Raw genomic sequence first — 17092 nt, 5'->3', positions numbered from 1 at the left:
CTGAAGTCCAGCTGCTATTCAGCTGTCAAGTTATATGAGCCACCCCTTTGTCCTCCCATTGAGACCTTAATTAACTTCATCTTTGTGTTTAGCAGAAAGCAGGCAGCACAGGAGAGTGGTTAAAAATGCCCTGAGAAAAAGAGGTTCAGTGTTCATATATATTATGACATTTTCTAAAATAAATTCACAAAGAAGAAAATACTTTTTAGGGTGGATGTTTAAGTGCAAAGTAGACCATCTGTTATACATGTCAAATGCAAACACTGATCGGTTTTACATTACAATAAGTACCTGTAAGCTGAGCCACAGCAAACAGTACCTCTGAAGGACCCAGCTAAAAGAACAACGAACATGTCATAGGTTACGTCATGACAGATAAACTGAATATGTCCAATAAGAACTGGAAAAGACTGGCGGCCCTTACCTCCTCTGGTTTGTGCAATGACGTTGGTGTTGTCACTCAAATATTTAGGCCAATGACACCGAGCATGAAGCCATGCACTGGTTGCATATGATCAGATAACTGTGTTTGTCCTCCACATTTTCTCTGTTCATGCGTGAGAACAACACACAGTTGGGCTCTTCTCTGTTTGACAGCTCTGGTTATAAAACACAAGACTCCGGCACCTGTATAAATGTTCAGTCATGATTTTTTTTTAGTGTCTATGATCAAAAAGGACATTTTTAAAATCTGATGAAATCAAATCAAACATAACCAACCGAGTACTCCGTTTTTAAGAGTTTTCTTCCATCTATAATAAATCTGTATATTTTGTTTGTACTTGATGGATGAAAGGTTAGGATGCACCTCTCAGTTTATGAATAAAGCTGTATAATGAATGATTAAACATTTTGATGTAATATGTAACTGGCTTTGTCAAAGCTCATTAATTAGCCACTGTTGCTATTACAATGGTTTATCTTTATGGTGGCTTAAAGATTAAACATTTATAATTAAAAGCCCAAGTAAACACAGAACACGCACTCTGTTGAGGTGCATTATGGGAGACTTTAGGATCCAGAGTTTTTGAACTTGAATCTGTACTGAGACTAAAAGTCAGGATGAATGTCTCTTTAAATTATTGATAAAAAAACCGTCACTTTAAAAGATTATTGAAGTGACTCTTAGTGTTTTTAAAGCAGAATATAGGCATTAAGACTTTCTCTGAGTAAGAGGTTATAAAAGGACAATTGTTATCCCTCCTAGAGATAACACAGATAATAAAGATGACAGATAACAAAGTAACATGTTCTTCTGTTGGAGAAACAGTTATAATATAAGAAACACTTGTAGCGTACAGTAGGGGAGAACGGGGTTGGTTGTCACACGGGTTGGTTGGCACACTCGTTATATCGCACCACCAGAGGGCGCTGTCTCTCAAATTGGGGTATGGACATTCCACAATTAGGATCAGAGCTCACCTACAAAGTCTTCTCTGGAGTAAGACAGCTGAACTTGAGGTGAGAGGACTTTTTGTGTTTTTCATGTCAAATTGTAAATATTCAGCTCCTCAGTATTTTTCTTTTAGGCTTTTAAACGATGGGTTCACAACAAAACAAGTGTTACCCTTACAAAGTGTGAGGGGAAAGCTATAGTTTAGATTTTTATTAGCTAGTTAACTACTTGTTAGATGGTTTTTAGCCTTGATGCTAGCAAAACATTCCAGTTGGGGTTGGTCGTCACATTCTCTTTGGGGTTGGTTGTCACATGTAACAACCAACCCCTATGTTGGCAAAATCATGCATGGTGAAATGAGTTGGAGTGTTCAGCCCCTACAGTTGCCATCACTGTAACTCAGACAGTGACTGCATGTAGCCTAGTTGAGTCGGCCATTATTGTTAGGCCTATTTGTTTTGTTCTTCATGTTGTTATATAGGCTGGCCTAAAGATGTGTTTCCTGTTCATGGTCCTTGCTCATTTTATGTTAATGATTAAGTTATGTAGGTCGATCACTTGTCAGTGCAATTAAACTTTCAAATTTAGTTCTGCCTTCTTGCCTTTTTTAAAAGATGTTTCCCATTAAAATACCATTGTGACAACCAACCCCATAGTGTGTGACAACCAACCCCATAGTGTGTGACAACCATCCCTGTGATGGGGTTGGTTGTCACAATGTGTCAGAGTGTCTTTGATAGTTAATTGCCTCTTTGTTACAATTAATTGGTAAATGAGAGGGATACACATTTCAAGACAACACCTTAAGCTTCAATTTAATTTGGGGAATGACTATTGAAAGATGTTTTGATGATGAGCATTCATCAAAACAGTAAAAGGTGTGACAACCAACCCTGTTATCCCCTACTCGGAGTGGGCAGCCTGGCTTTGATTCATTGCTACACGTCAACTCTCTTCCCAGTTTCCAACTCCATCCTCTGTCCTATCTCTCTCAATAAGAGGCATACAAACACCCCAAAATTCAAATTAAAAAAACTCCAGGTCAAGACATACACAAAAACTCAGTGCTAAGAGTTGTCTGATATGCTCATCCTTTATTGATTAAAAATAATCAAGAGAAACATGCTTTGAACTCCAAAACGATCAAAAATAGAGCAAATGAAAGACTGAAACTGAAAGAACTGAGAACAGGAGGAGAATTCAAATATTTTACAGCCTTGATGAGTTATTGCCTGGACAAAAGGGCTTTTTGCCGGTCATCTGTTCAGTTGCTACAGCTTTGTTAGACTACATGTAAGCCGGACAGAGAAAGAGACTGCTGAAGAAAGGATGAGAACAAAGCCATTAGATCTTAACTCTATAAGGAGCAGGGCTCAATCTATGCAACACACACACACACACACACACACACACACACACACACACACACACACACACACACACACACACAGACACACAGACACACACACACACACACACACACACATTCTTACAGGGCTCATACAAATGTATCCTGTTCTTGTCTGCTGTCAGCCACAGACTAAACCAGGAAAATGGCACCAAGAACTGAAACTATAACATTGGGTTGCTGACTTTGTCGCACTCGTTTGAGGAGGGACACCTGAAGTGTTCACCTCAGGTGTTCTCTGATGTATAACAAGAAGTACATTTCAAAGACACAGACTATCTGAATTAAAACCTTGAGGTTATGTCAAAGAAAAGAAAAAAAACACACTTGGTCAATTTCAATTTAAGGCTAGCGTAAAATTTAACATTTCATATACAATGATTTCCTTTTGACATTTCTCTGCAAAGAAGAAACTCATTCATTTCATTCAATTTGGCATCTGGAGGGGTCTTACATTATCACATGACCAAATTAAACAGTAAAACCTTGCTGGCGTTTCAGATCTGCGCATGAGAGCAGAGTGTTAAATTAATCAACATCCTGCTGCCATTGGTGTTAAATAACAGATGCACATTCAATAAATCCATGTCTCAATGCACACAAATATTCAGGGATGTCACATTTGTACTGATACCAGCCTTTGAATCCAAGGCCTAGACATATTTCTCACCTTTCAAAACGTCTACAATCATAGATAATCTTTTCCAAACAGGATGACGTAAAATATTAACTTTAGCCGTTTAAAAATAACTATTAACAAGTTGATAAAGCAGCTGTCTGACTTCAGTATGACATGGGTTAAATAAGTTCTGTAAACAGCCTCCACTTGGAAGAGATAGAGACAATGTTTCTGATACTTGGCTCAAAATTAGGTGAAATTTAAAGTGGACAGACTCAAAGCAACTGCAGCAATACAGCTATTGCTTTAAAATATAACCAACTTTTTAAAGGCAAAAAGTGAAAAACTTTAAGAGTAAAGGTAAATAAGCGCCGTACATGACACAAAATAAGTGTCCATCAAAAGAATGAGAATTCAAAGCCAAATCTGCAGTGTCGTCGTTTTTTCCTTTTACGCAGTGCTACAACCCACAATCGTGTCATAGGACAGAAAAAAGGCCAAGAGTGAAACACAGAGTATAAAAACAAATCAAAGCCAGATGTTATTATTTACACATTAGAGGTTAAATCAAGTACTTATGTTTCATCCACAAAAACAAAAATGCACTTAAGTTGTTTTTTTTAAGAATTAGACTCTTAACAGACACAACTGATACCAACAGACATTTCTGCTTACACGACACGTGATGTCAGCCGCTGTGAAACTCTTTACATGACTTAATGGCTCACTCTGACTTTCTAATCAGACAGAGGCTCTTCTCAATTATTTGAACCGAGCCATAAGGTTGCACTATTCTGCTTTTATTTGACCTTTATGAGGAACTCATTTTTTGTGTCGATTTTGGCGCCCCCTGTGGACAAAGTGAAACTTCATCTCTTTTTCTGACCTTGTCCTGTACGTGTGTATGAATCATCAATCTTTTTGCAAATAGTCTAGTTTGCTTTTGTGGATCATAAAGAAGCCCTATTGTTTCCTTCAGTCTGTTTCAAAACTACTTCAAAACTCGTCAAAGGAGCTTAAAGATGAACATGGGCATTGATTCATTCTGCTGGTACTATTCACCAGATAACAAAATGTGTAGTGTTCCACAGCTGAAAATAGTCCCAGGCATGTTTATTATGTTTTACTATGTTTGAGTAACATTTCATATAAATCACAATGCCCTTATTTTTAAGATAACCCTCTGCAGTTAATTATATGCTGATTTTAACGTCCAATTATCATGAAATGATATAATGGTGACCCTTTGAACCAATGTTTATTACAAGGAATACATTTAGGACCCATTACAATGTTTGTGTTGATTTTTTTTAAAGACTATAATTGTGACACATCTGATTATTTTAATTAATAGGTCTGAAGCTGAGAGCCCAATATAGTAAAGTGGATTGAGAAAGTGAAATGTGCCCTTCTTTCGTTCCGACATTCATTGACGATAAATCATTTCAGTAAAGTGTCTTTAATTTGAATTCTAACCGATTTAGTAACTGGCATCTTTTTTCTTCTTCTCTATCAAAGTACGTAAAAAGTTTCACATTAGCATCTGAAACCATGTGTACATGTCAGATAACATAATGCTCCATATGGTAACTGGGGACGTCCCAAAAAACGTGCATTCAGTAGTTCCGATGAATATAAGGCATTGTTACATTTATCAGGATTCAAGGGCGTTAGTTTGGATTGTGCAAATGCATCACATATTAGAGAGAAACAATAACAGAATGAGGGAGACCAGAATGAAAACTGTCTGTTGAAGATACTTGCATCCTTCTACATATACGCTGTAAACTTGTTTTAATGGATTCTGACACTGTTCACTCTGATACTTCAGCCAACCAACCATTCAAAGAGGCGGCGTCGAATGATCCTATGGATGACAAAACGGTACTGTTTTCTTTGGCAGTAGTGGTTTCTTTACAGCCATAGAAAGAAAATATGCAATAAACTATTTTTTTTTTTTTAATTTTCACATTTTTTAGGCAAGTCACGGTCCCAGGTAGAACAACAGTTTAACTAATGCTGAGCTGAGCAAAGCCCATCAGTTTGACGTCGTCTGGAATTTCAGATCCCTCTATTCCAGAAGCCTGTAGAAATATAACAAGAGGTATTAAAGAAGTGAGAGAAAACATATTAAGGGAAATATTTCACATGTTCATAATTGAAGCCATTTGTAGTGCCTGTTAATAGAAATATACAAGAAGGAATGCTGATGTACTTAACCCTCCTATTATGTTTGTTATTTAGGGACAGCAGTAATGTTCCTGGGTCTTGACCCGGGCATATTTAATGATTGAAAAGTGTCAGAACCCCAAAAAATAACAATAAACATTTTTAAATCTCACTATTAACTCCATTACTAACCATTTAAATCAATATTTAGTGCAATGGTGTTTTTTAATTCTCACAGATCATGGTTCAAGGAGGATAATTCACTCATTTTTTATGAAAATTCATGTTAAAACTTTATTTTAATTGTGAATTGGAAATCCCTAAATATAAATACAATAGTTTTACATGGCTTAGATTTTTGTTAATTTTATTTTGCATTTTATTTTCTTAATTTTTTTTTAATGAAGTGATGTTGATCAATTATTCTATATGTTGATTACGCTAATTAAGCCAAGCAGAAGAAGTTTCATAACGAAAAAATACATAACATTTTATTTTTGTTTTTTCAACTTTAAAATGAGTCAAATTGACCCGCAAAATAACAGGAGGTTTAATTTCAGCACGGCTTTGACATAGGGATAAAGCTGCAAAACAAGTGCCTAAAAATTAACACAGCCGTGCGGATGCTCAGTACAACAGCATTACCTTGAATGTGATATTGCTTTTATCCAACAGTTCTTCTAGTAGAATTTATTAGTGAAAATAGTTTACTATTTTTTTTAGATTACTGATTTAGGTGGATTCACCAAAATTAATAATCTGTTGGCTCTAAAACTACTTCTGCAACTGGTTCTAGACTGTTATGGCCCTTTTCCACTACACAGTTCCAGCCCTACTCGACTTGACTCGACTCTACTCGGTTTGGGTTTCTTTTCCACCAGCCCGAGTACCGACTCATGGTGGGCGGGGTCATCATAACACAGCCTTGTGAAACTGCGTTCATGTCAGTTTGAACGTGACACAAACACAACAATCACAAACAATGGAGGACATGGAGGCAATGGTGTACTTGCTAACCCTAACCTCGTCAACGGACCACGGAGAAACTTTGCGTGCAGACATTATCAAGTACTGATGTTGTTTTTTAAAAATGGCATGTTTGATTCCTGTGTTGGGTGTCGCGCTCATGACTCTTTGGTGATGACATTCTCTGACCAATCAGTGGCCGGCAGTCTGTCAACTTCACCTTTTAGTATCGGTTCAGCTCACTTGGAACCAAAGCAGAGCAGGTACGAAAAACTGCTATCTGACACGAGGTACCGCGCCCGTGGAAACACAGCACAAACAGAGTAGAGTTGAGTCAAGTCGAGTAGAGTAGGGCTAAGACAGGCCGGTGGAAAAGGGCCATTAGTAGAGTTCCAAAGCAGCTAATTTCCTAGTCATGTAAATTGATATTTAAACCAACTAGTCCACAGGCAAGCACTCAGATAAAAGTCTAAATAAGCACAGCTTAACACAGGATTGCAAAGTCTGTGGGTGAATGGTGTCAAATTGGTTTGCAAAAGTGTGGCTAAAGATAGCAGAGCTAGCACCACCAGCCTTCATTTCTGGTTACACATGGCTCCAGTCAGTAATGAGAGTTAAACTAGAAATAGCCAACATACTGACAAACCGCACCACGCTACAAGATAACATCTGTAATCTGTGCTTGTTTACATCAGGGTAGCGGAGCATTATAGCATTATAGCATCATGTCAGTGACCTTTAACTACTGGAGCTACAGCCCTGGCTGGCAGAGGGTGGCTGTGCAACAGCTTAGACACAAGCTTGCCAACTGGAAAGAGGTGACAATGTTTAATCTTTTAGTTAACAAAAGGTGCACATGCCTAACTGTTACCAAATTAGATTATTGTCCACTTACTCCTTTTTACAGATCATGTAAAACCAAAACGTTCTGGAGATGTCCTGCATATCACTTTTTTTTAACCTAATATTGTCTGAACAATTGAAGGTTAGAACTCACCAGTTTGAAAGTGACATTTTTATTGGCTTGAGGTCCATCAACTATTTTCTGCAAATTTGCAGCAACTGAAAAGAAAGAGGATTGAAAATGTTTGAGCTGAGTTTGTTCAGAGAGAGACAATGTGATGATAACAACTCAACAACTTTTTGTAGCAGTTTGTGTTTTTAGCTCTCAAGGGACTTTTTGAAGGAGGAAATAATATTTTCTGTGAAGGCAGGCAAACGTTTTTTATCACTGACCAATTACTAAGTCTCTCCCGTCCACCAGGCCTGCTGACACCAGCTCCTGTGACACGCCATCTGCTGTGTCTGCAAAAACCACAGCAGAGAGGAATGTCAAATCTTCAGTTTCCTTTACTGATCACCCCAAATGTGTCATCTTCAGCCAAACTTTTACTCAGTGCATTTTTAAACTACTTAGGGCAAAGAGGTTTGGTTTTGATCAATGCAAAAGAGAAACTGTACTCACCTCTTCCTGGCATGAATTCAAAGCGGATGTCATTAAGCTCCTTCTTCGAATTTCTAAGGAGATGAATGAAAAGGACCAAATCAGGGGGTGCTCATGTCATCATTCAAAGAAGTCTGCTCAAGATACTTTGATTTTGCACGTGTTTGAAATGTATTCATTCATTCATTTATTTTCAAAACCTAATGACGGCTAAGCAATCAAGTTTAAGAGTTTAACATTTGAAAAAGTACAACTTTCTGAATGGTAGTATTGAGCGATTTGGTGTTTATGTTGTGCCCCTTTTCAAAATAAAAGCATGCATTCAAGCTTTCATTGACAAGTTAATGAAAAAAAGCTTCTTGAAGTAAACATTGACTGGGACTGGTCAGCTGATTGTGAAGGAAAGTCAGTGGCAGTGAGAGTAAGAGTTCTTTCATAGCTTTCAGGTGTGATTGGGGTCATCATCCTGCTGCATAAAGAAGCAAACCAGAGTGCGCAGCATGTATCTGAAGAGCGAGTACTTTTAATCTGTTGGGATGAAGTCAACTAAGTGCCAAACAACCCCAGTCATATTTTACTGTTGATTTATAACAGTGATATCATTCCCTCTATTTTTTCTTCTTAAATACAACTTCCTGTAGACATCATTTATCAATTTTTTTTAGTACTAGCAAACAAATGAACAGGCAACGCTAAACGAGCACCCTCAGACATTTGGGACATTGCATATAAATACAGAAAATTAAAGATAGCAGGTTTATGTTCATGTGCAGAGGGAGAAACATACCTTAACCTTAATACCAAACTAATAGGAGCCTTAGCGTCTCCTGGAGCCTGTTGAAACATGAAGAATAATGATTGATTAAAGGAGTACAACAATCAATCAATCTGACTTTATTTATAAAGCGCTTTTCATACAATGGCATTGTAACACAAAGTGATGTAAATAAAAACAACCTAAAATAGAATAAATTCAGAAAAAGGAAGGAAAGGTGCGTTTATAAGCACCCCCAGCCCTGACCCCATACCCATCCCACAATCCTAAGGTTAAGAACACAATATATGCAACAATACTAATAAAAACAATGAAAACAAAATAAAGAAAGAAAAAAGAAGTTGCTGAACGAACTGAGGAAACGCTAGAGGTAAAATAAGATGTTAAAACTCAACACAGGAAATTAAAATCACCAAGATAGAATACATTTCTAAGATAATAAAACACTAAAATATTAAACCATTAAAAGAACATAAGATGCAATACTTAAAATAAATAAATAAATAAATAAGTACATAAATAAATAAAGTAGAATAAAAATGACTAAAATTTGAACTAGATCATAAATAAATGAATAAAACTGTTAAGAATAAAAATAAAACTCAGTAAAAAAATTGATGTAAAAAAATAGGTCTTGAGTTTTTTTAATTTTTTATATTTATGCTCTGTGCAGTCCTCAGATCTTCAGGTAAGGTGTTCCACAGGCGTGGGCCGTGATAATAAAAAGCTGCCTCACCGTGAATCTTAGTTCTTACTTTTAGTAAAATTAAAAAAGTCCACTACCTGAAGACCTGAGGGCTCTCACTGGCTCATATGATAAAAGCATATCTGATAAATAAGAAGGGCTAAGACCATTAAGAGATTTAAAAACAAATAAAATGATATTAAAATCTATTCTAAAAGATACTGGGAGCCAATGCAGAGACTTTAAAATTGGTGTGATGTTGGCAAGGAAGTAACAAAAAAAACTGAGAGACTAACATGAGATTTCTTAAACAATGTCATGGTGTATGTATAACCTGTGTGGGGGCAGCAGCAGCAGTAGCAGTGGGTGCGCCTGGTGTTGGAGATGCAGCCTGGGCAGTGGATTGAGTGTTGGCTGGTGTGGGCTGCAGTGGAACCTGGCCTACAACCTGAGGTAGTTCTGCCGGAGCTGGGGCAGCTGACTGGGGTTGACTACTTAGAGGATCAGGAGTCTGGAAAACCTGAACAAAAAAAATGTCGTCAAGTGGAGTTCATTCGTTCATGTATGTGCTTAGTTCTCAGTGGAGAACACTTTTACAGCTGACAATCCTGCATGTGTGGCACAATATATACACAATGGCTGTTTTTATAACACCTGGCAGTCAGTGTTGCACATAATCATTACACACATCAAAAGTAAGAGTGGAGTTTCATTAAATGATCTAAAATCAAGGTCCACTCTCTCGGCTCAGCTAAATCTTTAACTCCAGTGCTTCACTTTCTCAGGAGAACTACAGACTCAATAAACTACAATGTCTAGAATTCAGAGTTTGAAAAACAAAAGTTTGAAACTCACCTCTGAGTTCTGTGATCCTTCCTTCACTCTTGGAGACTATTAAAAACAGACAATAAAAGATGGTAATCAGAAAGAGGTTTGAATCTACTGAATGGCTTTAGCAAAGCAAAAACAGCACACAGGGATGCAAAGAACACACAGAAAGCACAGAAGGTAAACAGCTCACTCGTTCACTTTCCTCATATATATCTTGTTCAAGTAAAATGATGCTAATAGTGAGAAAATAGATATCAAATGCTTTTATGTCAACAGGATTTTTAAATCAATGTGATGTAGTGATGTTTTACCAAAAAAAAAAGCCAACTCTCTCAGACATATCATAAAAATTACTCTAACTGTGGTAAAAAGATTGTATATGCACAGCTTTGTTCTGTTCTCACTGCTGGTAAATTAAGCCATGAACGAGCGGACACACATTTTGTTCAACTGATCTCTTTGTTTTAGATTTGAAAAGCAGAAAGATGCAAAAGGTGATTAAAAAAAATCAAGAGGAAAGTCACACACTGTTATATGGTCCCAATGTCAATCTGCTAAATAAACAAAAGCAAACACCAGAGGTCACAGAGTCAGACGGACTTAAAGGCCAAGATGAAGACAAACTGATGTCCAGTTGACATCAGAGCTTCTCAGAGGCTGTGAGAGCCGATGAGGCTTGGCTGGAGTCATTTCATATAAGTCAATGGCAGCTCATCAAAGTATGAGAGCTACGCTGGAGAAGAACAAAATTGAGAATGAATCTGTAAATTTCAGGATCAGAGTTGTATATTATGAGAAGGAAGTCTTAAATTTATGAGAAAAAAGTCATAATTTTAGTTGACGGTCAGCCTGTATGATATACTGTGTATATATGATTTACTAGGTTATGTTTTGGGGCATTTTTGCTCTTATGGATAGGACAGCTGAAGAGAAACAGGAAACGCAGGGGAAGAAGTGCAGCTGATGGCCATGGCTAAAAGCCAAATTCCACCAGATCTGTGTCCGGTCCGTCTCCGATCCATCACAGCACCAGAACTGATAGGTTTCTATTCTAGTCAATGTGTTAACTTCCACTGGATCCACTCCGTTGCGTTCCGGCTGCATCTCTGATCCAGCACACCAGAGCCTTAAGGATCAGATACACAAGACTTCTATTTTTCAATTCAGCACAGAGCAAATGGAGTGCGACAGGAAGTCAGGCACCCAAACAAAATTAAAATCTGGTTAATTTTCAGAATAAAACACTCCGTGTTATCCTTAGATCGTTTTTAACTTAACTATGATAACAAAAAATGTAATTTAGAGTGGAGGCAGGCCTGGAGTCAACAGGTCAGAGGTTTTCAGAGGACCATAAAGACAACATGGATAAGGAGAGGAGGAGGAGAATCCTTGATTCAGTGATTGCCGTGGGAGTCAGTCACATGACTCCAGATGTCCGGTAGTCCTGCTCTGTGCTGCGTTCCGAAAACGCAACCAGTCTTGTTGACAGACAAGTACAGAGCCCAACCACAGTGAATCGGAGACGGACCAGACACAGATCTGGTGGAAGTCCCGTGTAAGAGTCGAACCGGCAACAACCGGGACAAGGACTATAACCTCTGTACATGGGGCAAATACTAGGCTGACGGTACACTAGCCTGTATATGATTATGAAAAAAGGAGATCAGGAGAGGAGCCATTAAACAACTGTTTGTCGTCAGCTATACAATGTACAATGTCATAAAATGAGTTTCTCATTGGAGTGCAGGCTACCCTGAGGTTACCCTCATATGTCATTTTACACAAAGATTAACCAAAGCCTGGGACTGACTTCTTTCTCAAAAAATTAACACTCTCTTCTTCTGTCTTTGTAAATAAACATCTTGTTTTCCCACATAAATATACAATTTTATTCTCATAATGTTATGACTTCATTCTCAAAATCTAAACATTGTTTTCATATTTGACATGCCTCTAACCATTTGAAATATAACACTCGATAGAGCTGGTGTAATCTGGACTTCAGTTTGTCTCAAGTAGCTGGTAGAGCAGCATCAAAGCAGCAGAGATTTTGTACAATTTGAATTTGATGCCTCATTTATGCTCTGTTTGACGATCTCGAGGATTTGATTCTTTTTTTTTATTGATGAGCTGTGATTTGGTCAGTATAAATAATAAGTGATTTAGAAAGAGAAAAGGAAATACAGATGGCTTCCAGGAATGTGACTCTCATGTGTTTTGGTCAAATAATGCTTCCTTAAAAGAGATGTTGTCTTCACTTTCATTCTCAATGCACCCTAACTCCTTGACTTATGGGGACCAAAAAGTAGGACTTTGATTCTCTTACTTAAAAAACCAAACTTTTGAGAAAATGAAATATATACTGTATGTTGAGTATATTTTCTTCTCTCCATGTGACACAATATCTGTACAGACTCACAGGTCCTGAACCTTTTAACTTGTGGGTCATGTTCTCCTCACATGTGACAACAGGAACAAATGAATGCTTATAAACACACCTTTCGTTCCCATAAAACAATTCCACAACAGGGTCTGGTATTATGTTTGTCTTACGAGAAGTTGGTGTAAAGTTATGCAATGCTTGATAAGACTCTTCTTTCTTTTATCTTGAAGATAAGATCTTGTCTGTGTGTAGATCTACTCTGATAAAAAAACCTTTAACTAGTTATTGAACCAAAAGTGTAGAGACACCTGATCTGTGCCTGTAAAGATAAACATGTGTGTCTTGTGCTTGTCTGCAGCTTATTATTCTTTCACCTTCTTCCTACATGATTTTTTCTGCACGTATTAGGGCTTCACATGTTCCCTAGCTAATGTTTAGAGAGAGTCCTTCCTTGTTAGGGGAATGCCATCTGTATTATGTTGTCAAGTGAACAACCCTGGACGAAGGCAGCTCGAGTGGGAGGGAGAAGCGCACTTGTCGCCTGGTGGCGCTAACAGGCTTCACCTGCTGCTCCTTGGCCATCAGACAGAACACACACACAGACACTGGAGACTCAGTGGAGAGACAATGGAAAAAACATGCTAATGCACAAACATGACAAAATGTTTTCAGCGTGAAAAAGACAGGAAGTGAAGTGTAACAGAAGTCTGCATTAACAGGTAAAAAACAAGCTGCATGTTTATCTCACCCTTAAGGCCGCTACAGCTAGTTTGCCTTCTTCGCTTTCTTCATCTAGCTCATCGTCACTCCACTCCCATTCGCCGTCTTCTGTTTTATGCAGCCGACCGCTGGAACCCGGCACTCGACGCACCTGACGACACAGACACACACACACACACACACACACAGTCAGACTCATCTTGGAAAGAAAGCACAGTTTAAATTTTAACCTCTGGCCTCTTACCTTTTTCGACCTCTCTGTTATTGTGGGTGCTCTCTGAAGTAACCGCTCATGTAAATACTCGTGGGTCTGTCACAGGAAGAAAGAGATACAAGACTGTCAAGCCAAATCCCTCCGACAAACACACAGAGTTCAGGTTCAAATTAACTACTTTGAAAGCCTTTTAACTTTGAATCATCTTAACCCAGCCTTATTCGATTTTAGTGATTAGCAGACAACATACGGTGCACATTATGTTGGACCCGGACCTCTCTCAAGTCATCAAAACAAGCTCTCCTGGCTGGCTTAAAGTGCAACATGTGAGGTGACTGAGGTTAAGCTGTTATGTTCCAAGTTTCCCTGATTTTTTTTAAATTTTCAACAACCGTTCTTATCTTAAATTGAATATTTGTCTCCTTTTTTTTTTAATTATTAGGCTTCAGATTTAGCTGTAAAAATTTCAAAACAAGCATTCTTAGGCAATCGCTTTGGACTTTTTTTTTGGAATAAGATTTCAAATTGTTTTTTGTTCTCTAGACTCATTAGGCAAACACATAGAGCTAAATGTTATAAATTTAAGAGAAAATCAATAACTCAATTCACCCTTTCGGGCTAACATAAGGTGCATTTCGACCAAGAGTTCCAGGGTCTTTTAGCCCCCAGAACTACTTTCCCCAGAACTAAAAGGTTCCTGTGCCCCCCATTGTTGTCTGCGTGTTGACCGTGGGCTGAAGTCCCGGGTAGATTGTACAAATCATGCCAGTGACATATGGAGAAAAAATATTATAATAAATAATATTTTTAAGTCTTAATGAAAAAATAAACTAGTATGCATTCCCAGGAACTCCCTCTGTGTTTCAACAACTGTGTAAACTCCACAAACACTGTTACATTCAACCGAAAGTCCCAGGACCTCTGAAAAGTACTACCCCCCAAGCAGGGGCTTATCAGGGGGGAGATTATCTATCCCTGGACTAAATATAGACCCAGGTTCCTCCGGTCGAAACTCATGTAGTTCAGGGGTAAAGTCCCCAGTTCTGGGGTAAAGTTCCTTAGGTCGAAAAACGCCTATAGATTCAAATCTATCTAGAGGAATGTGTGTTCCAAAACAAGAGCCAATCCTTCCCCCTGCTGGACAGACTGAGAACTACACTTCTTGCTGTTGCACAGGATCATGTCCATAAAGCAACCAGGTTGTTTTTTGGGGGGGTGTGACCTGCTGAGCCAGCGCTTTAGTTGTTCCTGTTTCTCGGGCACAGTGCAGCCAGAGGCTGGAGTTACACTGCTTATCCCCGCCTTTGTTAGAAACAGCTCTGCATGGTCAATAACAATAGGAATGCAGCACTGGCCTCAGCCGGGGTCTGACACACTGACAAGTTGAGGGAGAAGTAGACTGACTCGCACAGAGACATTATCGGCTTCCTTTTAGTCTCTTTTCTGACATTAAATTCGTACAGTGAAGCCTCTTTAATTAACCTTAAACAAAGAAAGCTTCGAGAATACAGTCATCAGCTTAATGTTAAACAGAGGCCAACTGAGGCCAATGAGATCCAACCACTTCTGCTGCCTCAGACTTTTAATCATCAACCAGCCTAACTAGTGAAACAGGGGTGATGCTGACTCATTGATTCAGGTCCAGGCACAGAGGAAGCTCACACACCTACCTTTGCTTTCTGAAAGAATTTATGCTTCAACAGCTCGGAGGATGTTGGCCTGAAAAACAGCACAGTGAACATGAATGAGTCCAGTCATGGGATTTTTTTTAAAGTAGATAACCGAGGAATGCAGTGTGACATGTAAACATGTTAAGCAGTGTAAATGAGTTCCAACAACGCTGAATTGACTTTCTGTGACTGTACATTTCACATACAGGTTTCTTTACAGGTCAGGGAAAAATGTTATTACCTTCAATTTAAAATGTCTGCTGAAAGCCCCTGTAAAGTACAACGTGTTTGGAAGACATACATGTGTTGCAGCACTTTATATCATTACCTTTTCTCTGGGTCCTTCTGTAGACACATGGAGATCATCTTCCGGAAGGATTTGCCGTACTTCTTTACTGTCTCCTTGTCTGTGATGCCGGTCTCCAGCGATGGAGGGTCATTCTGCAGGGTCAGCATCAAGACCTAGAGACATAAAGAAAACACAAGTTAAAATAAAAAAAACTAATGAGAAATTTCCAAAGTTTCCAAACACTTTCAGTCATAATGTAACAAGAATTTCCTATGGCTTAAAATTCCAGAACGTTTTTTAAAAATCCCCAAACAATTTTTTTTTAATGCTTGAAGAAAGTTTTCAACACCTTGGTTTTTGAAAGTTAACAACAGCTAACAATTTCCCCCAAACCCTGAAATTTTTCCAAAAATATCCCCAAATAATTATAATGAAACATTTCATGAATGATTAACTGAAATTGTTCGACCATGCTCTCACCTTCATTGGTGGGTATTTGTGATAAGGTGCGGCCCCCGTTGCAAGCTCGATGGCTGTGATCCCAAAGCTCCAAATATCTGCTTTGAAATCATAACCCCTGACCTGTAAATAAAAACATACACTGTGTTATCATCTTTTATGGATCAGTCTTCATCTGATTTTAACATGAGAACAAATCTGGGTAAAAAAAACCCCTAAAAACTCTGAGGTTATTTTGAGGTAGTAATGTGTCACTTCAGGCACTAGAGTATTACATAATATGGTCTCTCTGTGCTGAGTCATAAAAAGGTGACACATTTTGGCTACAAGTTAATACATTCTTTATTAACTATTAAAAACAGTATGATTGTGAGCTTTTCGTCTTCATGGTTACTTCTGAGCTAAAGACTACCAACCTGCTCCATGACCTCTGGGGCCATCCAACACGGCGTTCCCACAAACGTCTTGCGTACTTTGTTTCGAGTGATGTCACCACCTGTGGATAGGAAGGCACTGACGCCGAAGTCTGCAGGTTTCAAAGAGAGGAGAAAAGTAGTTAGTCAAACACACAAAGGGCCCCCAATGCAGAACATCAAGTGCCAATGTCAGTGCAATAACATGTTGAGATTAAAGCTGGGCGGAATTGAAAATGATGTTATCACGATAGAATGTTTCATATCAGTCGATATCGATACTTATTACGATAAATATCACATCACTATTTCATTTAAATGTCAAGTTTTTGCTCCTGAGTGAAAGTTGAAAGAACCAGACAGTTTGTTAGCTTGTATCTGGATTTAGTTATCTGATGAGCTTCTTGAATCCATCATTTCTGACAGAGCCAACAGGAAGCAGGTCTTTTGTGTGAGATGAGACTTTTGTAAAGTTTTAGTTTGTAGATTCATATTTTTCTCAGGTTGAGATCATTTGCATAATTTGATTTAAATTTACAACAAAGATACATCAAATTGTGTTCTGTGGATCAGTTTAGTAGAGTATTGTTTTGAGTACTGCACCCCCTGTAAGGATTGCGGGCGGAGAGATGTTGTTTCCCACAGTGCAGT

At 38.3% G+C, this 17092-nt stretch overlaps 1 protein-coding gene across 3 annotated transcripts in view; it reads right to left on the bottom strand.

Annotated features, from left to right (window-relative positions):
* Nucleotides 1-2470: 2470 nt before the first annotated feature.
* Nucleotides 2471-17092, bottom strand: part of oxsr1b (oxidative stress responsive kinase 1b) — a 61477-nt gene continuing 46855 nt past the window's right edge. For all 3 annotated transcript variants that reach the window (XM_034706246.1, XM_034706244.1, XM_034706243.1), the window contains 13 exons: nt 16445-16554; nt 16050-16151; nt 15609-15742; nt 15281-15329; nt 13641-13706; nt 13425-13547; nt 10318-10353; nt 9797-9982; nt 8790-8836; nt 8024-8076; nt 7795-7863; nt 7556-7620; nt 2471-5507 (listed from right to left, as the gene is read on the bottom strand). In XM_034706246.1, the coding sequence (XP_034562137.1) occupies nt 5433-5507; nt 7556-7620; nt 7795-7863; nt 8024-8076; nt 8790-8836; nt 9797-9982; nt 10318-10353; nt 13425-13547; nt 13641-13706; nt 15281-15329; nt 15609-15742; nt 16050-16151; nt 16445-16554 (1115 nt within the window). In that variant the 3' untranslated portion in view covers nt 2471-5432. The remainder of the gene's footprint in view (nt 5508-7555; nt 7621-7794; nt 7864-8023; nt 8077-8789; nt 8837-9796; nt 9983-10317; nt 10354-13424; nt 13548-13640; nt 13707-15280; nt 15330-15608; nt 15743-16049; nt 16152-16444; nt 16555-17092) is intronic.

The sequence above is a fragment of the Notolabrus celidotus genome, chromosome 17 (genome assembly GCF_009762535.1).
Source record: "Notolabrus celidotus isolate fNotCel1 chromosome 17, fNotCel1.pri, whole genome shotgun sequence".
Lineage (NCBI taxonomy): Eukaryota > Metazoa > Chordata > Actinopteri > Labriformes > Labridae > Notolabrus > Notolabrus celidotus.
This window is presented reverse-complemented; position numbering and strand designations above follow the sequence as displayed.